This window comes from Clarias gariepinus, chromosome 15 (genome assembly GCF_024256425.1).
Source record: "Clarias gariepinus isolate MV-2021 ecotype Netherlands chromosome 15, CGAR_prim_01v2, whole genome shotgun sequence".
NCBI lineage: Eukaryota > Metazoa > Chordata > Actinopteri > Siluriformes > Clariidae > Clarias > Clarias gariepinus.
The window spans coordinates 4,565,969-4,592,857 of record NC_071114.1 but is presented as its reverse complement, the minus strand read 5'-3'; the positions used below and the strand labels follow the sequence as shown (position 1 = coordinate 4,592,857).

Sequence of the window (26,889 nt, the reverse complement as noted above, 5' to 3'; positions counted from 1 at the left end):
ACTATCCCCCGAATGGAATTTACAGCGGCAGTGGTTGCTGTAAACAACGACAAAATGTTAAAAGGTCAACTGGAAATAGAACTGCTGGACTCTGTGTTTTGGACCAACAGCACAACTGTCTTGAGATACATTGTTAATGAAAAACTTTGCTTTAAAACCTTTGTCGCTAACAGAATCTCCATCATACGAGAGTCAACCAAGCCACAGCAGTGGAGGTATGTCAACACTTCAAAAAACCCAGCTGACGCCGCTTCCAGAGGAGTTTCCTGTGAAAAATTCATGAAAAACAACAATTGGATCCATGGTCTCCCCTTTCTTAAAAAAACAGAGGGTAAATGGCCTGAGAACATTCATGATCTGTCGACGAAAGAGGAGGACATTGAGATTAAACACTCAGCCTCAGTGAATCTCGTAAAAACTACAGAGAGCACAGATGCCGTGAGTAAATTGATTAACTATCACTCTGACTGGTACAAGCTAAAAAAGATCCGTTGCCTGGATTCTTTGTGTTAAGGATATGCTTAAGCAGAAAACAAAAAGGATTAAGGGACAGGCAAACAACTCAATAACAGAAAACCATAAGTCTCTAACAATTAAAGACCTAACAATGGCAGAAAACGAAGTCATTAAGTTCGTTCGAAACCAAAAATTCAAAGACGAAATTTTCATGTTACAAAAGGGTAATGCGTCCATAAAAGGAAACAGTTGTCTCTCCAAACTAGATCCAGTACTTTAGGATGGAGTGCTAAGAGTTGGAGGACGTCTTGGGAGGTCTGCAATGCCTGAGCATGTACTGTAAAACACCCAGTCATTATACCCAAAGACTCACACATTACAATTATAATTCCAAGAGACATTCACGAACAGGTCGGACATTGTGGAAAGAATTATATGCTTTCGAAATTGCGGCAGAAATACTGGATTCCGACTGCAAATTCCCTTGTGAGAAAGTTTCTGTCCAGTTGTGTGACATGTAGAAAGATCAGAGCAAAGAATAGTGAACAAAAAATGTCAGAACTGCCACGTGATAGAATAACACCAGATCACCCACCGTTCACTAACGTAAGGGTAGACTATTTTGGACCCTTCGAGGTCAAATGGGGTAGAAGTAATGTTAAAAGATATGGCGTATTGTTTACTTGTCTGACAACAAGAGCCGTGCACATTGAAGTTGCGCAGTCATTAGATACAGACTCCTGCTTAAATGCTATTCGACGCTTCACGTGCAGAAGAGACCAGGTGTCAGTTATGAGAAGTGATAATGGAACAAACTTTATAGGTGCTGAGACTGAATTGCGTAAAGCTATCCAACAGTGGAATCAGTCAAAAATTGAAGGCGTCCTCATGCAAAAGGGGATACAATGGATATTTAATCCTCCTGCTGGGTCTCATTTTGGTGGAATATGGGAAAGGCAGATAAGATCAGTTAAAAAACCTTGAGGTCTGTACTAAAAGAACAAACACTAAACGATGAAAGCTTGCATACATTCCTGTGTAAAGTGGAAGCTATAATGAATGACCATCCCCTTACCTATGCTACAGACGATCCCACAGACCTGGAGCCCCTAACACCTAACCACCTGCTGCTGATGAAAAAACAGCCAAACTTGCCAGGACATTTAGGCACGTCGTAAGTGGAAGCAAATTTAGTACCTTGCCGACCTATTCTGGAAGCGATGGGTGCGTGAATACTTGCCCTTGCTGCAGGAGCGCCAAAAATGGTCTCAGGTAAGAAAAAACCTCACGATTGGAGACGTAGTCCTAATAATTGATGAGTCTTCTCCAAGAAATTCATGGGTCGTCGGACAGATCACGAAAGTGTTCCCTGATAAAAAAAAACTTGTGAGACGTGTACTGGTCAAAACTAAAACCAGTACCCTGGAAAGACCCATCGATAAGCTGTGCCTCATACGTGAAATGGAATGTTAATTACCTTATAAAGTAGTCATGTTCCTTTCATTTGGTACGCAACGATATGAATACCTTGAGTTAAACCGTTAACAAATGTTTAAATTGTTAAGAAAGTTAATTCAAATTTTAATCTAATAGTAAATTTTGTGGCCCAACTGTAAAAAAAAAAAACAACAAAACAAAAATGTATGTAATTGTCAGTCTTCCTGCCTGTCAATTAGGGGCTGGAAATGTAAGGGCCATATTTCATTCTTGTGATTTGTTGTTATGTTTATCTTATTTCAGTTTATTAGTTAAGCATTAAGCATTAAGTATCATACTCATAATTTGTATTGTGACATCATTTCATGAGTTGTTCTGTGACATCTCACAGTTATGTAGTTTCATGTCTATCACGCACGTTAGTTGTTAGTTGTTGTTAAGACACGGAAGGATACAGAAAGGTGTGGAGCACACAAGCTTTTGACCGTAAGACAGTAAGCTAAAAGGAATACAGTAAAATGAGTTGTTGTAACTGTAATCTATCGAAGCTACAGAACACAGCAAGCGATTTATCGTGACTACAGTGGATTTATGCAAAAAACTGTAACAACCGTTGTACTTTGATGTTGAAAATAAACAAGAGACAAAAAAATCAACGAAACGTCTGGAGTCGTTAGTGAAACTGTGTAACAAAAGCCAGGTGTCCAGAACTTGTGAATAACATGCACGTACACCTGGCAACAAGTTTTAATTCAGAGGTTATATTAGAAAAAATATGCCTTTTATAATCATCAGTCATTTTCAGAACAATTAGCAAATTTCAGGAGAGTGAAAGTCAGGTGTTTTCCATGGGGCATGGTAAAAATTACAGTAGAAGCAGATAGAGAGGAGTGTAGGGAGTTAAAGCACAATGACTTTTACTTGTGTAACTACCACACTACATATGTGTTTCTTTGTGCTTTCAGTAACTGCCATAAGGCAGAGATGCAATACATGCGTACAAATACATGCACATACACAGTGAAATTCCACCTGCCTCACAGGTTGGGATCTGGAAAGAGATTCTGACCTGTGTCCACAGTTTTAAAAGAGATGGGCTGGTTCAAAGCTTTAACAAAACTGTATTATTTATATGTTTATTCACAATTCTGCTCTGAATTGTAGCTATGCTTATCTGCAGTGCAAGAGTTTCTACTGCATCCATTTAATTCTGCCATTTGACTTATATGATCCCAAGTCCTATGGCATAAACATCATTAGAGAAATTTTATACTAGCAAAAACAAAACCCTGTACATTTCTGAGACCTGCTATCAAAGCTCCACATCTTGAGTCACTGCATAAATTGTATCAGGCCCAATTATGGTAGGTTTTTAGTAGGGAAGTGAATTGCTTTTTCTAATTCCTTGTGGAATCTGCCCCAGAGGGCACATCTTGCCAGGTTGCAAGAGAATTGTCCCATGTTTTGTCACTTCTAACTAGTCCAAAAACCTTAGAGAGCACTGCATTGAGACTCCTTCAGGTGTTGTTATATATAGCTGCCCCTATAGTTTACTCAAACACAAGTCCATTGCTACTTACGTATGCATTGTGGGTAATTCCATTGTCCTTCAGAACAGGTGGCACTGGGCACAGTCTGAAAGTCAAAGCCAGGTTTACACCTGTAGTGTAGTATGTCACCCTTCTGGTAGGTTACCTTTAGATTTCTTTTGATCAGAACTGCATTATTTATTTCTTTATCAGGTTGTGGGCATTCATGGTTTTCATTAACTGTAATAAAAAATCATCAACAAGGGTATAACTACTGTTAATGATGTTAATGACAACAAACAAACAAAGGGCAACAACAGTACTATTCTAATAACAACAACAACAACAACAAAAACAATAATAATAATGATGATGATAATAATAATAATAATAAATACCATGACAATACAATCTAAAATAACTTTATATATTTAAATGTTTCACTAGCAGAAATGCAACTTTATTCAAATTTTTAACAAAAAATGTTTTTTTTTTCTTTTACATCTTAAGTCATTATTAAAACTGTGCCACTTTAAAATTAAATGTATTATGTTCTTTAATGTTTTCACAAAATTATATCTGTTTTCAACCCTCACAATAAATGTAACACCTGGAATATGTAAGGAAAATTTATTGTATTAACTTAGTCTAGTGCTAGTAGATTTACAATATAGTTATCATCATAATTATTATTATAATTAACAACAACAACAACAACGTGTAACACCTGTGCCACCGCGGTCTCAGGGAGGAAGATCGGGTTCCCCGGACTACTAAGCCGTAGCTTTGTCTCCCCCTGGTGTGTCTGTCTGTAGGTGTCCCGTTATTAGTTCTAAATTAGTGTCACCTGTGTTTCCCTTATGTGCTCCCCTATTTAACCCAGTCGACCCCGTAGCTTCCTGTCCGTCCACCGTTCTGTGTGAGAGAATCTGTTTGTGTTTTCATACGTCATGACCAAGAATACTTTACGTGTTCCCCAGGAGTGAACCGACCACGAAGTCGCGGGTCAAAACCCTTCACCCTTGTATCCTGGGAGGATAAGAATATTTTGATTTATGTTCACAAAGACCTTTTGTTTCAGCTAGTAATAATTAAATAAAACACTCTTGGTTACTGCACCTGCGCTTGTGTCCGACCCCTTTGTACCAGCAACATGACAGATGGACGGACCTGTCCGGACGCAGCAGGTGTCCCCCTGCCAGAGGACAAAACCTCCACTCTACAATATCTGAGGCTTCAGCAACGGGAGATAGACGGCCTGGCGCGAGCAGTGAGCGATCTAGCACACTGCGTCAAACAGCTCGCCATCCCAGGTACAACGACATCTTCACTCCCACGCTCCACGCCCACACCACCTCGCTCTGCTCCCCCGGAGAGATATGCAGGTGATCCCGAGGGTTGCAAGCGGTTCATCCTGGCCTGTGAGCTATACCTCTCCGAGTATCCGGACATGACGGAGCAGCAGAAGGTGCGCTTCGTCATTCAACAGCTCACAGGTCCAGCCATGGACTGGGCGGCCGCGATCTGGAGCACAGGCGGGGGACTCACGTCCCACTACGGACGCTTCATGGAGGCAATGACGGCCGTCTTTGACCACCCAGACCAAGGACGATCGGGAGAACAACGGCTGATGAAACTGCGGCAAGGTAACCTCCCAGTAGCCGAGTACGCCATAAAATTTCGAGTGATGGCAGCAGAGAGTGGCTGGTGCGAAAAGAGCCTCCTTGCCAGGTTTCGAGATGGCTTGCAGCCGGACTTACAACTAGAACTCGCGTGCAGGGACACCGGCCTCTCGCTAGATGAAACAATTAACCTGGCGATTAAATTGGATCAGCACATTCGCAACCAGCGTCCACGTTTTCCAGCCCGCTCGGCACCGAAACGACATGGTGATCCATTAAAAAGGCCGCCTCCCGACACCAATGATCTGGGGGAACCAGACCCTATGGACGTGAGTACTTCCCGCCTCTCGACCAACGAACGGAGGAGAAGACAAGAGTCGGGGTTATGTCTGTACTGTGGGGGGAAAAATCACCAAGTGAAGAACTGCCACCTGTTAAAAGTAACAACACGCACACCACCTCGCACACATCATCCGTTTTGTTTAAATGCGCAAGTGTTTTATAATAATCGTGTTGTGTCTGTCTTTCCCTTAATAGATTCCGGGGCGGCTGGTAACTTCATTTCATCTGCTCTAATTTCCTCGCTGCGAGCTCCCGTGTCGAAGCTTCCGTGCCCGATATCTATTAAAGCTCTGGATGGTCGTGATTTGGAACAGTCGCCTGTTAAATTATTATCAGCGCCACTACGGTTAACCTTTCCCGATCACTCCGAGGAGTTAAAATTTTTCATTCTACCCCGGTCGGATCATTCCGTCGTGCTAGGTCTACCTTGGCTTAGCGCCCATAATCCCAATTTTGATTGGGCTAACTCGCGCATCACCTCTTGGTCCCCTAGATGCACAAAACTATGCAAACCACCGGCATTAACGGTCCAAACCACAACCATTGAAAGTCCGCAGGCCCAGATCAGCATTAAGGTACCATCCGAGTATGCGCGATTTAAAGATGTGTTTAGTGTTAGAGCAGCCGCAAGACTTCCCCCCCATCGTCCGTGGGACTGCGCGATCGAGCTCATGCCGGGGAAAGCACCTCCTTGCTCGCGTGTTTATCCATTGTCAGTGGCAGAAACCAGGGCAATGGAGGAATACGTGAGCGAGGCACTCCGGCAGGGGCTCATCAGCAGGTCCACGTCTCCGGCTTCGGCAGGTTTTTTTTTCATAGAGAAAAAAGGGGGGGGCTTAAGACCCTGTATTGATTACCGTGGGCTCAATGCAGTAACAATAAAATATAAGCACCCACTACCACTGGTACTGGCCGCAATCGACCAACTCCGAGGCGCCTCCATCTTTACCAAACTCGACCTCCGCAGCGCATATAACCTCGTTCGTGTGCGTAAAGGCGATGAATGGAAGACTGCGTTTAGCACTACATCTGGGCATTACCAATATAACGTGATGGCATATGGACTGGTAAACGCACCTGCGGTGTTTCAGGGGTTCATGAATGACGTGTTTCGGGATATGTTTAACCGTTTTGTCGTAATATACCTGGATGACATCCTGGTATATTCACGGTCATATGCAGAACACGTCCGGCATGTAACAGCCGTCCTTCATCGTCTGCGCAAACACGGGCTCTATGTGAAGGCGGAGAAATGCGAATTCCACAAGAGGGAGGTGGCATTCCTCGGCTATCGCATAGGACCACTGGGGGTTGAGATGGAGCCGACCAAGGTGAAGGCGGTGCAACAATGGCCGGAACCTACGTCAGTTAGGGCGCTACAGAGATTTTTGGGGTTTGCCAATTTTTATCGGCGGTTCATCCGAGGCTTCAGTACGTTGGCAGCACCACTCACATCACTATTGAAAGGGAAACCGAAACGCCTTCGTGAGTTCTCTACAGAAGCACGAAATGCGTTTCACCGTCTCAAAACAGCTTTTACCACTGCGCCTATATTAAAACTACCGGACCCAGAGAAGCCTTTTGTAGTAGAGGTCGATGCGTCAGAGGTAGGTATAGGAGCAGTGCTGTCACAACGCCAAGGCCACCCCGAGAAACTCCACCCTTGCGCTTTCTTCTCTAGGAAACTAACACCTGCCGAACGAAATTATGATATCGGTAATAGAGAGCTGCTAGCAGTAAAAGCGGCGTTAGAGGAGTGGCGTCACTGGCTGGAGGGAGCTAAACACTCATTCACAGTGCTCACTGATCATCGCAATCTAGAGTACTTACAACAGGCAAAAAGACTGAACTCAAGACAAGCCCGCTGGGCACTGTTTTTCACGCGTTTTCAATTTATAATTACATATCGCCCCGGCTCGAAAAATATAAAAGCGGATGCGCTCTCCCGCTATTATCCGGCGCCGGATCCCATAGTTAATCCGGAGACGATTTTACCATCGTCACTCGTATTGACACCGATCATGTGGGACATCGAATCGGAGATAGCTCAGTGGGCACGGTCCCACCCCGTGCCTAGGAGCTGTCCTCCGGATCGAACCTACGTGCCGGAGTCACTCCGCGAACGAGTGACGATTGAAGCTCATTCGAGCTTAGCATCTGGACACCCCGGCGTTGTACGCACCTACAAACGACTGGAACCAAAGTTCTGGTGGCCAAAAATGCGGGAAACAGTGAAAACAGTAGTTCAGTCTTGTGCTATTTGTGCAACTTCTAAGAGCCCACGTTGCCTACCAGTTGGTAAATTAATGCCCCTACCAGTACCGAACAGACCGTGGTCCCACATAGCGGTGGACTTTGTTACGGAACTGCCGGTATCAAAAGGGAACACAACGATTTTGGTGATTGTAGATCGCTTCTCTAAGGGATGTAGATTCGTCCCATTTAGCTCTCTTCCGTCAGCCCTCCAGGTAGCACAAACCCTATTCGAAACAGTGTTTCGTTGCTATGGCATTCCGGAAGATATTATTTCTGATCGTGGTCCTCAATTTATCGCGAGGGTCTGGAAGGCTTTCTTCCAGAAATTGGGGACCACAGTTAGCCTAACGTCGGGCTATCACCCCGAGTCGAATGGTCAGGCAGAGCGGACTGTCCAAGAACTCGGGAGATATCTTAGAGCATACTGTAGCAGTCGACAACACGAATGGGCAGACTGCTTAATCTGGGCGGAATATGCGCAGAATTCGCTATGCCACTCCGCTACCGGCCTAACGCCGTTTCAGTGTGTGTTAGGTTATCAGCCCCCGCTATGTCCTTGGGATGCCACACCCACCGAAGTACCCGTGGTGGATCAGTGGTTTACAAAAGCGGAGAAAGTATGGGAGAATGCACACACCAAAATCTCCCAAGCAGTGCAGCGATTCAAAAGGTATGCCGATAGACGACGAGGGGAAAGTCATCCGCTCCAGGTAGGCGATCGGGTATGGCTCTCAACACGGGACCTTCACCTAAACCTTCCATGTAAAAAACTCTCCCCCCGTTACATAGGTCCATTTCCGATTTTAGCACAAATTAATCAAGTGTCATATAAATTGAAACTTCCTGCACATCTCCGCATTAACCCTGTGTTTCATGTTTCACTTCTCAGGCCGGTGGTCCGGGGCCCACTAGATGAAGGAACAGCGGAACCTCCGCTCCCTGGGGCCGTGGAAATAGAGGGCGCCCCCGCGTTCCGAGTCAGAGAACTATTGGACTCACGGAGGAGAGCAGGCTCCCTTCAATATCTGGTAGAATGGGAGGGTTACGGCCCGGAGGAACGGAGCTGGGTTCCGGCCCGAGACATTCTGAGCCGAGAACTCATTCAGGAATTCCACAGGACACGGCCGGATCGCCCGGCACCGCGACCACCGGGCCGCCCCGCCCGCCGGCAATCCCATCAGTCAGGCGGGTCCTCGCTCCCTCCGGCAACGCGAAGAGGGCGCCCACGCCTCCCTCGGGAAGCCGGTACTGGAGGGGGGGGTACTGTAACACCTGTGCCACCGCGGTCTCAGGGAGGAAGATCGGGTTCCCCGGACTACTAAGCCGTAGCTTTGTCTCCCCCTGGTGTGTCTGTCTGTAGGTGTCCCGTTATTAGTTCTAAATTAGTGTCACCTGTGTTTCCCCTATGTGCTCCCCTATTTAACCCAGTCGACCCCGTAGCTTCCTGTCCGTCCACCGTTCTGTGTGAGAGAATCTGTTTGTGTTTTCATACGTCATGACCAAGAATACTTTACGTGTTCCCCAGGAGTGAACCGACCACGAAGTCGCGGGTCAAAACCCTTCACCCTTGTATCCTGGGAGGATAAGAATATTTTGATTTATGTTCACAAAGACCTTTTGTTTCAGCTAGTAATAATTAAATAAAACACTCTTGGTTACTGCACCTGCGCTTGTGTCCGACCCCTTTGTACCAGCAACATGACACAACGATAATAATAATAATAATAGTTGGGTAAAAGTGGTTTTATGTAGGGGCCTTCTGTTGCATTCTTGTGACTTCTCTTGTAACTTTGCTATATTAGACAGACAGCCATTTTGTTCTGGGTAGAGGATGGGAGGAGTGCCCTGCAGATTTAACAGAGTACCTCTAGTTGCATTAATTTACTAATTTAAATGCTGAAAGTTTTGTTACAATAGCTTAATCGTAGTTGTGCCGAATGTCTGTTGAAAACTGACTGGCAAAAGATGCCTATGTTTTTTAAGTAATGCAGTGATAATAAAAAATTACAGTTACAACTTAGTTTGATGCATCAAATCACCATCTAGCTATTTATACTCTCTTGTTCACCATGCCATGTTCATATATACCATATATATACTCAGCAAAAAAAGGAACGTCCTCTGACTTTCAACTGTTTTTACTTTCAGTAAACTTAATGTGTAAATATTTGTATGAACACTAAAAGAGTCAACACCATAAGACATAAACTAAATATGTTTCACAATGTGTCTGTGAATGAAGGGAGGCTCAAAATCAAAAGTACCAGTCAGTATCTGGTGTGGCCACCAGCTGCTTGAAGTACTGCAGTGCATCTCCTCCTCATGGACTGCCTATTGCGGACAGTCTGAGCACTGATGGAGGGATTGTGTGTTCCTGGTGTGACTCGGGCAGATGTTGTGGCCATCCTGTACCTGTCACTCAGGTGTGATATTCGGATGTACCGATCCTGTGCGGGTGTTGTTACACGTGGTCTTCCACTGCAAGGATGATCAGCTGTCCTTCCTGTCTCCCTGTAGCGCTGTCTTAGGCGTCTCACGGTGTGGACATGGCGATTTATTGCCCTAGCCACATCAGCAGTCCTCATGCCTCCCTGCAGCATGCCTAATGCACGTTCACGCAGGTGAGCAGGGACCCTGGGCATCTTTCTTTGGGTGTTTTTCACAGTCGGTTGACAAGTCTTTTTAGTGTCCTGCGTTTTTAGAACTGTGACCTTAAATGCCTACTTTCTGTAAGCTGTTAAAGTCTTAACGACCATTGCACAGGTGCATGTTAATTAATTGATTATGGTTAATTAAACATGCATGAAAAACATTGTTTAAACCCTTTACAATATGGATCTGTAACGTTATTTGGATTTTTACAACATTGTTGTTGAAATACACAGTCCTGAAAAAGGGACGTTTCTTTTTTTTGCTGAGTATATATACACACACACACTACCGTTCAAACGTTTGGGGTCACCCAGACCACATGAGTTGGAAAATGAATAGAAAATATAGTAAAGACATTGACAAGGATAGAAATAATGATATTTATTTGAAATAATAATTGTTTTCTTTAAACTTTGCTTTTCCTCCATTTGCAGCAATTACAGCATTGCAGACCTTTGGCATTTTAGCTGTTAATTTGTTGAGGTAATCTGTAGAAATTTCACCCAACACTTCTAGAAGCCCCTCCCACAAGTTGCTTTGGGTGGATGGGCACTTCTTGCGTACCATACGGTCAAGCTGTTCCCACAACAGCTCAATGGGGTTTAGATCTCTCTTTTCTTGCACAATTTGGAGGTGTGCTTTGGGTCATTGTCCTGTTGTAGGATGAAATTGGCACCAATCAAGCGCTGTCCACAGGGTATGGCATGGCATTGCAAAATGGAGTGATAGCCTTCTTTATTCAAAACCCCTTTTACCCTGAACAAATCTTCCACCTTACCAGCACCAAAGCAACCCCAGACCATCACGTTACCCCCACCTTCTTTGACAGATGGCGTCAGGCACTCTTCTAGCATCTTTTTAGTTGTTCTGTGTCCCACAAATGTTCTTCTGTGTGATCCAAACATCTCAAACTTCGATTTATCTGTCCATAACACTTTTTTCCAAATCTTCGCCTGTCCAATGTCTGTGTTCTTTTGCCCATTTTAATCTTTTACGTTTATTGGCCAGTCTCAAATATGGCTTCTTCTTTGCCACTCTGCCCTGAAGGCCAGCATCCTGGAGGCGCCTCTTCACTGTAGATGTTGCCACTGGCATTTTGCGGGTACTATTTAATGAAGCTGCCAGTTAAGGACCTGTGAGGCGTCTATTTCTCAAACTAAAGACTCTAATGTATTTATCTTCTTGCTCAGTTGTGCAGCGGGGCCTCCCACTTCTCTTTTTACTCTCTTTCTACTGGTTAGATCCTGTTTGTGCTGTTCTCTGAAGGTAGTACACACCGTTGTAGGACATCTTCAGTTTCTTGGCAATTTCTCGCATGAAGTAGCCTTAATTTCTAAGAACAAGAATAGACTGTCGAGTTTCACATGAAAGTTCTCTTTTTCTGGCCAATTCGAGCGTTTTATTGACCCCACAAATGTGATGCTCCAGATACTCAACCTGCTCAAAGGAAGGTCAGTTTTATAGCTTCTCTAACCAGTTAAACTGTTTTCAGCTGTGCTAATAACTATTGAAGGCTGAAAGAACTGCCATTGGCGTTTTATATCCATAACGGACGTATGTGACATGATTCATCAAAATCTTTTATAATTAGTGATTATATCCACATTCAAATAATCTGTCTGTAGTACAATCCTACATTGTAGACAGCTGTTGCAGCGTGAGGTGTAGATACAGTAAGATGCAAGAATCATTGTATTAGACAGCATAAAATTTATGAAACTTTTTACAAGCAGGTTTGTAATAGAATTCTGTCTGTAATTCAGTATGTTTACTGTTCATTTAAAGCTTTTTTCCCCCTTTAACTTTGTTAAAGATTATTTAAATGTAGATATGATCACTAATTATAAATGATTTTGATGCATCATGTCGCATACGTCCGTTATGGATATAAAACGCCAATGGCAGTTCTTTCAGCCTTCAATACTTAATTAAAATGCAACTGTGGTTTGATATAACTGTATTCCCCTACAGGGCTCTATCCTAAAGATAGTGGATTATTAATGCGTCTGGCTATCTGGATATATAATGGACACCTCAAAACTGTTCCCCGCTCATATTCCTCTGGGACATAAGGGTAAACCATATAAACACGTTGTTTGAGGTCTCGGGAGAATAGAGTAAATTGACCGATAGCGCCATCTGCCGTTTTGGAAAAGGAAGTTGCTTCATTGCATTTGTGAGAAAATAGGTTGGCACATTTGTAAGAAAGTAAATTTTTTTCTTTGCAAAGCAGATTGTGTTTGTTTGCAAAAACGCTGCATTTGTGAGAAAGTAAATTTTTTCTTTGCAAAGCAGATTGTGTTTGTTTGTTAAATTTTGGCACATAATTAACTCCATAGCTTAGGGCATGAGGCAGGGTACACCCTGGACAGGGTGCCAATCACATTGCAGGACACACACATACACTCATTCACACACTACGGGTAATTTGGGAACACCAATCATGTCTTTGGACTGTGGGAGAAAACCAAAGTACCCAAAGGAAACCCACCAAACATGGGGAGAACATGCAAACTCCATGCACAAAGAGCAGGGAATTGAGTCTGGCCGGGAATCACATTTCCTTCTTATGTTTGATGTGAACATTAAATGGAGTTTATGACCGGGTATGCACTGCACTGTTGCTAGATCACTAAGAAATTGCATGAACATGTAGGCATTCAGGTGTTTCTAATGAAAAAAGTGGCTGGTATACATTTTGGATATGTCCAATTTATCCCATTACAAATGGCAGTTGTTTCTTCCTTAATGTTTTACAATAATGTACAGCAATCTCAGTACAGACATGTAGACAGTACTACTATAAAGAGATTTAAATAGTAAATCGAAGGTATTAAAAACGGTGTGTGAAGCACAGTGTTATTTAGGGAAATCAGAGTAATTATGTACATCACACACCAGATCCAAAACTACTCACGTTCCTGTTGAATGCATGCTGGTGCTTCTTGGGAGTTGGTGCACGTTATGATCGGGTTCCCATTCATTTGAAAGTTTTCTCGACACATGTAATTCGCTTGTTGCTGAATATGAACAATAACTGCATTTTCAACAGGGGGAGGAGTCCCACAGCCCTTAGCTATTCAACATAAATAAAGGTAAAAAGTTGTGAGTAAGGTTTTTTTTTTTTACTGAAAGTGAAAAAGTTTTTATCTTGTTTATACAAGAACAAAATTGTGTTTATAGCTGAAATCCTCGACTGACTGTTTAATACTTGTATTATTTCCAATAAAAGATTTTGCCACAATAGAAGTAAGATTTGCAGTCACCAAAATGTCTTACATTCACAGTTTTTCCACTGTCCATTGATACATTCAAAACAACAAGGTTCTGATTCACATTCCAACTTCAGTATTGCCTTATTCTCATACCCTTTCTTTTCTTGAAAGCGTTTGGCGTGAATGTCGGGTATTTGACCACACTGATCATTAGCTGTAAAGAAGACAAAAATCACAATACCAGTAAATAGCCATTCATCTCACATTATCACTATTATGTATCGTCTGAAAAAGACACTTACGTATACATAGTGGTGGATTACTCTGTTGCTCTTCAGAGCAGGGTAGCACTTCCCACCATTTCTCATCATATGGTTTATAGCCTGAGCCACATGTGTAGGAAAATCCTTTGGTCACTTTATTTGAGATTAACCCATTTCGCTCAACAGGTTTTTTACAAACTTTTTCTTGTACTGAAAATAAAAGTAAAATATATGCATAAATCTGAACTCTCGACCTTGTATCCCCAGGTAAACATCTATAGTTGTTGTTATTTGTTGTGGATCTGCATGCAAACACTTTAACATATTTAATAGTTACATTTACACATTTACTCATTCAAAACTTGAATTAAAGACTAAATTCCAAGTGAAACTCTTAAAGTCATAAATTGAGCAGTGTACAGTGAAAATTTAATGATGTACAGTTATTGTACTGTTAATAATGTTAATGTACTAAGCATCAAATTTTAGGGTCATTTAATGCTGCAACAATTAAGTGACAATAATTTGCTTGTATAGTCAGTGTATTATTTACTTACCAAATAACAGTTATAAGACATAGAAAAATTATTATAGGAAGCAGTACACTACTGTAAAATACAGAAGCTTTGTTTCTTCTGTGTTGCCAGATTGAGCAGTTTTGGATTGTGTGGGTGAAAACTGGTTTGGGCAGGTGAATAAATGCTGGGTTGGTTTCTGATTAGTTCAGTGTTTTTTTTTTTATATTCTATACCATGTATAGGCTAATTTAAAACAAAACCCTAAAACCTAAGTGCATGTACTTCATCCAATTAATCATGACATTACTTACATAAGCCCAATTCCTGGGTCATTTAAAAATATCATCTGTCTGTCAATAGGTAAATCTAAAAATTATAATTGTAAATTATTGTGTATTTTAATATTTATAAGTAATTCATATCTACCATGTGAAAGTATGTTTTGTGGGCAGTTGCACACTTAAATGTTTTAAATGTGTTTGTGCAAAAAGAACCATGGATATAAACTGATTATATTGACGTTATTCTGCTATTTTCTCATGACAAGTGATAGTTGTCTAAAGTTATGTTTACCTATCTAGCTCTTGACTGATTACCAAATAATAGTGATAGTAAATATTTTGCTGTTGTCATTACTGCTACTGTTGTGCTGTCTAGCAGCTCCTGTTTATGGCCACAGAGAGTGTTTGAAATATTTTCATTTTTGACATTTTGGGCCCAAAGCATAAAGCATGATTAAGTATAGTTGCTGTGTTATACAGCATAGTAACCATGCGAGTTAGAATACTAGACTAAATATTTATTGGAAACTTTGGGTGGTTTTACAATGTACCTTTTGGTGGCATGTAAACAGTTTACTGGCTGGAAACTATCACCCTAATCTGTGACCAATTTACATATTTATCACAATATATCATTATTCACAAGCCTTTTCTTTTGGCTTGCTTGTTATTTTTTGCTTGCCTCAGTCGCCTCAGTTGCCTCAGTTAAGGTCAGTGTTCATGATTCAACAATAAGAAAGAGATGGGGAAAAAATGGCATCCACTGGAGGAACACAAAGGCTCATCTTACCAAAAAGAACACAAAGGCTCATCTTACATTTGCTAAAAACATCTTGATTACTCCCCATGCTTTTGGGCAAATATTATGTGGAATATTATCAAATATTATCACACTGTAGCTTTTTATTTCCACATTTAGCTCAGAAATATTCTCAGGTATCACATGTGCAATCTGTTTTTTTCAGAAGAGATCTCTGAAAAACTGACAATTTTTTACCAACCCATTTTTAATACGTACCAGCCCATTATAACCAAGTGAAAATCGATACATACCAGTACACAGTGGTTCTGGCTTCCAGCCAGTCTGGGTACATATAGAACTTGTGGCTGTGACTTCATAACCATCTTCACAGCGATACTGTATTCTCTGATTTAATCTATAACTGTCATAGGGCTCAGAGGGATATGTCAGGAATATGTGCTGATCACGAGGATGTTCACAGATTATTTCTGGGAAAAAAAAGAAAAATTAAATAATAATAACAAAAGACTACATTTTGTGTGTGGTTTGTGTGTGTGTGTGTGTGTGTGTAGTACTGTGCAAACATATTAGGCACATGCAAATAAATGCTCTAGAACAAAGATGTTTTCAAAAAAAGTTTCTGTATTCACAAAGTACAATAACAATCACTAAGCAGTCATTAATGTCAGTAATTGGTGTGACGAGCCTTTGCTTAAAATATAGTCCAGTACAGTGTGTGCAGTTTTTTAAGGAAATTAGCTGCAGAACCAGCCACAGTTCTTCTGAGGTCTTTGTCAAACCCACTTCTTTTTTCTTGCAGTAAAACCCAGGATCTTTTTTTTTTTTTGTCTGAAGCATGTTTTTTTTTTTTTTTTTTTTTTTACATATACTTGAATCATATGTTCATGTCGATATATAAAAAAAAAAACACTTGTTTTTGGAATATTAATTTTGATATGCTTGTGTTGAGCTCATGTATGCTCATTTTCTGCTTTTTTTTTTTTCCTGTAAGACTTTTTTTTCTGTGATACTAATGTTTGGAAATCAGAAGGGTGTTTTTAGTTTGTTTGTTTTTGTACAACCTTAATCATGAAGATAATTTTATTCGTACAAAGTTTGTACAAATAAATTTACAAATATGCACAGTACAGTATACATTTGTTATCCACCCATCATAAACAAGTTAATAAACTACTTTTACTTGAAAATGGATACATACCAGTACACTGTGGTTTTGGCTCCCAGCCATTCTCTGTACATGTAGCAATTGCAGCTGTACTTTTATAACCATCTTCACAGCGATAATTTCTTATTTTCTCCATAAATTTATAACGCTTTGTGTAGTAGGGCTCATAAGGATATGACAGATGTTGACCACGAGGATATTCACAGGTCATTTCTGTGAATATACGCATATACTGTATAAACTCTACAAGGTTTAAATCAACACTGGGTCTTTCACTGTTTGCATGCATGTGTATATCGTATCATATAAACATGGTGGCAAGAATATTTTAGCAGTTTTAATATATTTTTGTAATTTTACCCTCACACACTGGGGAGGATTTCCAGGTGCCATCGGCTTGGCATGTAATATTTTTTGACACTTGCTTTGTCCAGACAATCAAGTAAGTTTTTTCGCATGTAATCTCCACATCTTCTCCAACTTTGAATATATTTTTCCCTGGTGGGCTTGTGCTGGCGATACCAGAGGTGCGTGCTCCAAGTAGACAAGTAATTTCTATTGGTATCAAAATTAAATAAAAGAGATTTTAACTTAGAGGTTAAACAGAGGTTTAACTTAGTACAGACGTTCCTAAACAAATGATTTAAATATGTTAAAATATATTGTATAATGCAGATTTAAAAATTCATTTTGTGTAAATTTAACACCATCAGAAAATCAAACACTGTGGTCCCACCTTCACATTCTGGTGGTATACTCCAGCCATACTTTGTGCACCTAGGGTTTCCAGCTCTTTGTTTGTACTTTGAGTCACATGTATATTTCATTATTTCATTGTCTCTGTACACCCTATTATAGTCAGTAGATCCATTATGTATTTTAGGTGCCCGACATTCTATTTCTGCAAGAAAAAAAAATCCAAGTTTTTGTTGTAAAATATGGTCATAGATACATATAAACAAACAAGTAGCAATATTTTAAAAGTAGCTTTTTGATAGTTATATATAGGGCAGTGACAGCAATAAAAAACAACAACAACAAAGAACACCTTATGTTCTTTTGCTTTAACATATTTATTCACATAGAGTAAAATAACCTTTTTAGGAAGTTTTAGGAAGATAAACTTAATTAAAATGTAACCAAGACCATAATACTAGAATATTATCACAAGTACACTACTAGTACAGTTAGTCTAGAGAAACAGGAAAAAATACTGTAATTACCTTTACACTTCGGTATAGTAGCACTCCATTGTCCATTATCTTTGCAGTTTATGTCCTGTGGTCCGTCTACCATCTTGTTAGGAGACTCACACTCAAAGTGGATAACATCACCATAGCTTGCTTCTTCTGTATTGCCTGTTGCAATCACATCACCTAAACTGCTAATTACAGGGCATCTCACCACTGAGGGGAAGAAAAAACATCTTAGTAAATAAGACTTAAGAAGATTTTTTTTTTTATTAGTTATTCATTTTTTAACTGTGCCGGTTGGACTGCAATGCTAAAATGTGATATGGATTTTGTTTGGAAGCATTCACCAGGGGTTTCCAAGCAAAAAGACACTCACTGACTCTCCTATGTTTTGTTTTGTTAATTAGTTATTAGTTAACTTTGTATTAGAACCATTACTTAAGTTCATGACTACTCTGAAATGTTACTTGGAGTCACATTTAACTGGCATATTTACATTAAGAGTGAACATCCCTTTTTGTGTTTTCATTACTCTGGAATGCAGCACTAGCATATGAATTCAGCAGTCATCACCCCTCTATTGCCGTACTTGACAGTAAAGATGATATGTTTCTGCTGAAATGCTGTTTGTTTTTTTGACAGATATGGTCCTGTACATTAAGGCCAAACAACTCCACTTTGGTCTCATTTGTCCATAAGACATTTTTTCCAGAAGACTTGTGGGTTGTTCAGATGCAGTTTTACAAACCTCAGTCGTGCTTATAGGTCAGAAGTGACATGTATACTGTAGCTCAGCAGAGAGACAGGGAAAGGGGTAAGAGAAAGAGGGAGATAGAGAGGGGAGAAGGGAGAGAAGTGGAAAGAGCAGAAGAGTTGGAGAGATAACAGTTAGGTATAGTCACAGTCAAAGAAGGTATAAGGTGAATGTACATTAGTGCAAAGTGCAAGCAGGGATTTCGGAAGGAAACACAGACATGAGGGACCAGTCACGTCAACAAACCTGAGTGATCAATGAGAGTAGGGAGAACAGCATCTAAACATACCAGTTCACCGTAATATTCTACGTCCATGAGTCCCCCAGATCTGCTTCTTTACATAAGGCAAATCTATTTACAAATAGCTTGGCTAAATAAATTGATTTTTAACCTAGACTTAAACACTGACACTGTGTCTGAGTCCCAAACATTAATTGGAAAGCTATTCCATAACTTTGGGGTTTTGTAAGAAAAAGCTCTGCTCCCTGCTGTAGTTTTCATAATACGTGGTACTGACAAGCAGCCTGCATCATTTGATCGAAGTAGGCGTGGCGGATCGTAAGACACTAGCGGTTAACTCACATACTGCAGGACAAGACCATTTAATGCTCTATATGTCAAAAGTAGTATTTTAAATTGATGCAAAATTTTACAGGGAGCCAATGCAGTGTGAATAAGATAGGGGTGATGTGCTTGTATCTTCTGGTTCTAGTAAGGACTTTGCTGCTGTACTCTGGACTAACTGAAGCTTGTTTATGTCACGGGGTGATGCGGAACGTGACTTAATGGACATGGGGCGAGGCGGCGTAGCTGGGATGCATGAAACGTGGGGTTGACTCGCCGCATAGTAGAGGGGAGCTGGAGCTTGACGGCGCATGGATTGATAATCTTGGTGACGGTGAAGGGCCCAATGTATCGGAGAGAAAGTTTACGAGAGGTGGCCTTTATGGAAGTAAATTTTATTTGATTTGATTTGATTTTATGTGACTTTACTTCCTTTTAAGGAATAAATGGTAGCCCATATGAAAGTACTCAGAAATGTGTGTGCGAAGCTGCACGTATAGGCCTGAGATTCTGCTTGCATAAACAATCTGATATATACATTGAGGCCCCTAGACTGGGGAAGCTTGATGAACCCCAGATGTTTAGGATGACATCGTTGCATGTAGAATGAATTCTTTTGTCCTGGTTGACTATATAAGTGGGGAGCTGACGGGACAGTGTTGCGATTCTGCAGTCTCCCCCGGCCGTTATTGCATGATAAATAAAGGTCGAGATCTTCTGAAACCAAAGCCTGGGTCTTCAATGGTGGATAGCATTACTCTCTGCCCAACTCTGTACTTAGGGGCCTGAAAGCGCCTGCAGTCTGCTTGGTCCTTGTATCTTTTGCTGACTCGCAATAAGGTCTTCCTTGCTTGCAGCCATGTCTTTTTGCAGCATTGGATGAAGACTTGGGCAGACGGAAAGTTGACCTCCTCTTCCTGAGATGGGAACAGGGGTGGCTGATACCCTAAGCAGCACTGTAAAGGAGACAGACCAGTTGATGACGAATTAGCCAGGGCAGGCCCAGAACGATCGTAGTGTGAGATCCCTCCATAATGAATAGTGAAGTCCGCTTTGTGTGGTTGCCTGAGATCCTGAGACTGACGAGAGGGGTTCTGTGGGTGATAGATGGGAGCGGGCTCCCGTCGAGGGCCTGAACCTTTAGGTGAGTCTCCAAACGGGGACCAGGGAAATGCGCATGACGAGCTAGGGGAAAACATGAGCACGTGAGGAGAAGTGACAGTGTGGGAAAAAGACGGCAGACAGGGCGTGAATCATGACAGTTTATGCACCTACAGTAGTTGAACAACCAGACAGTAAGGCGTTATAATAGTCCAACCTAGAGGTGATAAAAGCATGAACTAGTTTTTCTGCACTGTTTAGTGATCATATATTCCTTATTATATTATCTACATGTGCTTTAAATAAAAGGCTGGAATCTATAATCACACAAGGTCTTTCACTGTTGCACTTGATGGAACAGAAAGGCCAGCTAAAGTTACAGTGTAATCAGAAAGCTTACTTTTAGCTGCTTGTGGTCCTATGACTAGAACGTCTGTCTTATCAGGATTAAGCAGAAGGAAGTTAATTAACATCCAATCTCTTATGTCCTGCACACATTGCTCAACTTTAGTAAGCTGTTTTTTCCCATCTGGTTTTGCTGAGATGTATAACTGTGTGCCATCAGCATAAAAATTTAAACTTATGCCATGCTTACGAATTTTGCCCAGAGGAAGCTTCTAAAAAGAAAAAAGCAGGGAGCCTAAAACTGAACCCTGTGGAACACCAAACTCCACTTGGGAACATGCAGAATAGTCACCATTTAAATCTACAAACCGATAACGATTAGTCAAATAGGATCTGAGCCAGGAGAGGGTTGTTCCCTTAATTCCTAATAATTTTCTAATCTGTGAAAAAGAAAACTATGATCAATGGTGTGAAAAGCTGCACTGAGTTCGAATGACACAATTCTGATCAGAGGCCAATAAGAGGTCATTTAGCAGGCAGTGGGCAGTGGTGGCTCAGTTGGTTAAGGCTGTGGGTTACTGATCAGAAGGTTGGGGGTTCAAACCCCAGCATCACCAAGTTGCCACTGTTGAGCCCTTAACCCTATCTGCTCCAGGGGTGCTGTAAGCTGGCTGACCCTCCTCTCTGACCCCAGTTTCCTAATTGGGATATGTGAAAATTGAGCAATTTCCCTCTGGGACTAATAAAAAAAGTTCTAATTTACTACTTTAATGAGTGCTGTCTCTGTGCTGTGATGAGGCCTGAATCCTGACTGATACAGTTTGTTTATGCTATTTCTATTTAGATATGAACATAGCTGTGAAATTAGTTCATTATATTCAAGGGGGTTCTAGGTTCTGATGTGATATGGTTAGTTTATCCTCTGTATCACTTCTGATATCTGGTTTCAAAGCCTGAATTATTTGCCTAATATTTACGATTTTGTTATTAAAAAAGTTCATGAAGTCCTTATTACTAAATGTTGTCGTTGTGAATATTTCTGCAGTGGTCTTGTTTCTACGTAGTTAATTTAGCTACTTTTTTATCTGGGATTATTTTTAGAGATACAACGATCTAGCAGCACTGTTAACTTTTTTATAGTTCAGGATGCTGTCCTTCCATGCTATTTGGAATACTAACAATTTAGTTTGACGCCATTTGTGTTCAAATTTTTGAGCAGGCTGTGTTAAAGTGCGTGTGTGGTCCTTATAACAGGTAGCGAGTTTCTTATCTTATATAAATTCCGACAGATAAGTGTTTCCATTTATGCGTGCAGCTGCTGCTGTGTGTGTGTGTGTGAAGCTGAAGTAAGAGTAAAAAGTACACAGTAACCCTTCTACCTCTCTTATTGAGTGTAAGTTTTTTACACACACACACACACACACACACACATACACACACACATACACACACACACACACACACATTCTAATCGCACTGCACCACGTTCCCTCCAAACCTCCAGCACTGGTCGCCTTATCCCACCATCTCTCAGGGATCCAGGGCGCATTCATTCAGACTCATTCTGTTCTGGCACCTAGGTGGTGAAACAAACTTTCTCTAGATGTCCATATAGCAAAGACTTTGACGATCTTTAAACAACGACTTAAGACGTATCTGTTTCTCCAGTACTTGGACTAATCTCGCCCCCCAAAAAAACACTCTTTCCAGTTGTGTTGGACTAATGGCACTTAGTTATTAACCTAGTTAACCCAGTGTAAGTATTTATTCAGTGATGTAAACTTTAAAACACTTTTTGTAAGTCCCTCTGGATAAGAGCGTCTGCCAAATGCCTAAATGTAAATGTAAATGTACATTAACGGAAAGACTGTTTTATTGGAAAAATTAACAAGTAACATTGCTAATAACATTTGCGTGAGCACACACTAACGGAATACACACACGTATACAAACACAAAATAAAAGATGCTGTGGTACGCTGTCAGCCCTATCATCCGGAGATCGCTGGTTCGATTCCCGGGTGATGCTGTAACTTCTTGCAGCCAGAGGTCTAACTCCGCCACTGCCGGTTCCCAAGTGCCGGATGGGAAAGGAGAAGGGCTAGCAACCCGCCCTGTAAAAACCAACCGCTACGGAAACAACAAGAAACACTCGTTGCCCTATGCACCGATCGGTGCTGGAGGCCTTAAGGATTAAGGATTAAGAAAGGCAGACACACGTGGTCACAGTGTTATAGTAAACAGTACACATGCGCACGGATGTTGATTATACCAGTGAGAGACGCGCACTAATACCGAGCAGGGGAAACGAATACCCACAATTCAGCAACGCAAGAGAGAGAAAAAATTTTGCTCAGTTGGAATCACGCGACGCTCGGCATCAAAACAAGAAGCACATGCGTGATGCATGATACTTGGTACTTGTAAACCAAGACTTGTTTGTTTTTCAAGTCAAAATGTATTAAAAATATTTGCTTGTCTTGCGGAATGCTTACAAACCGCGTCACTCGCAATCCGAGGTTCCACTTTATATATACGTATTATTCACAAGTGGAAAACATTCAAGCCAGTTTTCCAATCTTTACAGGAGTTGACGTCCCAGCACATTCACCCCAAGGTCAGATGTCAGATGTCCCTGTGTTTTTTTTTGTATAAACTGTGTCATATATGCTTAGTTTAGGACGTCATTATTTAGTCAGTACAAAAAAAAATCTGATTTCTAAACATTAGTGTTCCTGCAAAAAATATAGTAGTAATAATAATAATAATAATAATAATAATAATAATAATAAACTTATGGGAAAATATCTGTACAGTAAAAGACCACTTTTCAGACAAAAAAGAAACTGGGTTTTGCATGCATAAAAATAGAATCAGGTGCAACAAAGTCCTCAGAATGATGGTGGTTGGTTCTGCAGGATGTTCAACTAAAGTTGGCAAAAACTCTACCTGAGACTATATTTTAAGCGAAGGGTCGTATATACTGTACTATACAGTATAGTATATGGGTCAATGACGTGACGCCCCCTTTTTCTGTCCGGGTTAATTTTATTTTGCAGAAAAAACTAAAAAATACATAAAAATTTCTCATCTACTTGTTATACCTTCTTTACCTACTAAACCACTCTAACTTCTCCAAATTTTTAACTTTTTCATCGAAGTGCCAAAACACCATATGGGGCGACCGTCCGGCCTTGACTTTAGTTAGGACAACTGGTTTAAAAACACTTTAAATCAACTTAAATATATCCCTTTTCCTAGTTGGCATAATTTTAAACATGTTTTGCATCCATTGACAAAACTATAAAGCATTTGCTCATATATTTCTATCATGATATACAAACGAATGTTGTCCGAATTATGTTGATTCTATCCATTTCATCCGGGGCGACCATCAACAAACCACAATTTTGGGACCTTTATTTTTAAAAACATCTCAAGGATGGGATACTGCATCAGCCAGACACAAGTGAAGACCCCCTGGAAACAACTGTATAGTAAATCAGTCTCTCTCATATAGTAAGAAAAAGCTGTTTTTTAACGGCTGTGATGTCGTAGTCACTTTTGGTCATCATGTGGGGCGACCACCCCAAAACTGTGAATTATAATTTTTTTTTTCACAAATCTATATTTTGATGATAAATTTAATAGTGCTTTGTCACTAGAAGAAACTAATTTGGTTTCTGAGGCTAACTGTTAGCCTGTTATACCTGAGTAAGCTTGAAAACATCATATGGGGCGACCGAGTATCATGTGGGGCGACCACTGCTAAATGTTTAAAATTATAGATATATGTCCTATATTTGTAGTTTTCATATTCTATACATCAATTATATACATAGAGTTAATTGTTTAAGTATAATTATTTGTATATTTTATCTTTTTTTTCTAAATTCAGCCATTTTATAGGGATAAACATTTATTTTAACTGGATAATGAGGGAGACTCTGATATTATAGAATAAACTTGTGAAATAATGGTTTTCATAAAATGAAAGGGCACTAAAGTTTATCTTTCTTTATCAGTTTATCTACTTACTGATATGAGTTTAACTAGTCTTAATGATACATAAAAATGTGAATTCTGAGATATATTACGGTCGCCCCAGATGACTTTTTTAAGGCTATGTTTTATTAACTTAAGTGTAAAAACACTAAAATGACAATTTTTTTACTTTTCTTTATAAAGGCATGTGTACACTACATTCCAAATGTTTAGAAAATGGCCAAACATATCCATATTTTTGGTATTTTAAAATTGGCCTATTAAAAAGTCTTATCCGTCAATGACCCATATACATATGATTGTTTTTATTATTAAATACATTATTTTCTTAAATTACAATTTCTTAAATGACAATACTACTATTTATACAATGTGGCAACACATACTATTTACAATTTAATATAAATGGCCTTTAAAAGTAATTGCCCCTAAACCTATTAATTGGTTGTGCCACCCTTGGCGGCAACAACTGCAATCAAGCGTTTGTGATAACTGGCAATAAGTCATTGTGGAGGAATTTTTTTTTGCTGCAGAATTGTAGTAATTCTGCCACATTGGAGGCTTTTCATGCATTAATGTCATGCCACATCATCTCTATTGGATTTAAGTCCAAACTTTGACTAGGCCACTGCAAAACCTTCATTTTCTTATTTTTTGAGTCATTCAGAGGTGGACTTGCAGGTATTTTTCTGATCATTGTCCTGCTACATACCCAAGTGAGGTTGAGGCCGCAAACTAATGGCTAGACATTATCCTTTAGGATTTTCTTGTAGTTCTATCAATTATGGCAAGTTGTCCAGGTCTTTAAGTTGCAAAGCAGCCACGTCATCAGACTACCACACTCTGCTTGACTGTTGATAATGCTGATGATGCTGGTGATGTTCTTATTTGTAAAATACAATGTTAGTTTTACACCAGATGCAATAGAACCAACACCTTCCAAAAAGTATTTTTTGGAAACTTTTGTCTCATCAGTCCACATAATATTTGCCCAAAAGTCTTGAGGATAATCAATATGTTTTTTGGCAAATGTGAGACAAGCGTTTGTGTTTTTTTGGTCAGCAGTGGCTTTCACCTCGGATTTCTCCCATGGATGCCATTTTTGTCTAGTCTCTTTTTCTTATTGTTAAATCAAGAACGCTGACCTCAACTGAGGCAAGTGAGGCCTGCAGTTCATTAGATGTTTTTCTTTTATAAGCTCTGGGAAGAGTCATTGTTGTTCTCTTGGAGTAATTATGGAAGGCTGGCCACTCATGGAAGAGTTCATTGCTGTTCCAAGTTTTATACATTTGTGTATAATGTCTCTCACTGTGGTTTGCTGGAAGTCCCAAAGCCTTAGAAATGGCTTTGTAAATCTTTCAGTCTGATGCATGTCAATTACTTAGTTTTTCATCCATTACTGAATTTCTTTAGGTTGTGTTGCTTTTTCATATCTTTTAGTGTGCTTCACATTGTCAGACAAGTTCTGGCAGTATCAAGCCTGGGTGTGGCAAGTGAAATCTAACTCAGCTTTCCAAAAAATGTGGTTAATCACAGTTCATTCATGATTTAGCAGGGGGGAAGTTACTTTTTCAAACAAAAAGTACAGTAGGTTTGGACAGGTTTGCTTTTTTCCTTAATAAATGAAATCATAATTTGAAAACAGCATTTTGCATTTACCTGGGTTATCTTTTTTGTGATATAAAAATTAGTTTGATGATCTCAATTATTTAAGTGTGACAAATTGTCTGGAAATACCCCTAGAGGGCACTGTCAGGGGCGGGCAGAGGTGGCTGAACGGAAATGAACCCAATAGCAGACACACAGTGGTTAAATGATGGGAAATAGTGTTTTTAATCTTTATTTTATAAACTGAGGCTTGGGTAGCAGGCGCAGCAGGAGCAGGGGAGAGAAGCAGTGGCTGTGTGTGCTTAGTGACTGGGGAAGCCTTTAGTGACGTGAGAGGAGGCGGGACTATGACGCGAGGGAATCTCCACAATCCCGGAAGTCGGGAGGGCTAGAGTGTGTGCCGCCCCAGGGTGGCAGGCCAGCCTTGAACCATGCCCCCATTCCAGGACACACTGTCGTTCTGCCTCCGGGACAAAGAGCCTGCCTGCTGGTGTCTCTGGGGGGCCAGGTCCCTGGTTATGCGCTGTCCTGACTCGTGACTCGACGTCTAGCAGTGCCGCTCCTACAGGGCATTGGGGGGGCAAAATGGAGGCGTCGGATGCTTGATCTTGGACTGGTGAAAACTGGCGGGAGAGCGCGTCCGGTTTGGTATTCTTCGAGCCCGGGCGGTAGGACAGGGAGAAGTTGAAACGAGAAAAGAATAGGGACCACCTTGCTTGTCGGGAATTGAGGCGTTTGGCTGTCCTTATATATTCCAGGTTCTTGTGGTCTGTCCAGACCAGGAACGGGGCCTCGGTTCCCTCCAGCCAGTGTCTTCACT

General features: G+C 40.7%; 1 protein-coding gene across 1 annotated transcript in view; it reads right to left on the bottom strand.

Moving 5' to 3' along the window:
- LOC128543200 (complement factor H-like) overlaps positions 1-26,889 on the bottom strand; it is a 43,636-nt gene that overhangs the window by 11,489 nt on the left and 5,258 nt on the right. Inside the window, exons 5-12 of the mRNA XM_053513567.1 lie at positions 17,723-17,905; positions 17,236-17,400; positions 16,860-17,054; positions 16,533-16,712; positions 13,812-13,982; positions 13,574-13,723; positions 13,212-13,370; positions 3,474-3,662 (exon numbers count right to left, since the gene is read on the bottom strand). Coding sequence (XP_053369542.1) covers positions 3,474-3,662; positions 13,212-13,370; positions 13,574-13,723; positions 13,812-13,982; positions 16,533-16,712; positions 16,860-17,054; positions 17,236-17,400; positions 17,723-17,905 — 1,392 coding nt within the window. The remainder of the gene's footprint in view (positions 1-3,473; positions 3,663-13,211; positions 13,371-13,573; positions 13,724-13,811; positions 13,983-16,532; positions 16,713-16,859; positions 17,055-17,235; positions 17,401-17,722; positions 17,906-26,889) is intronic.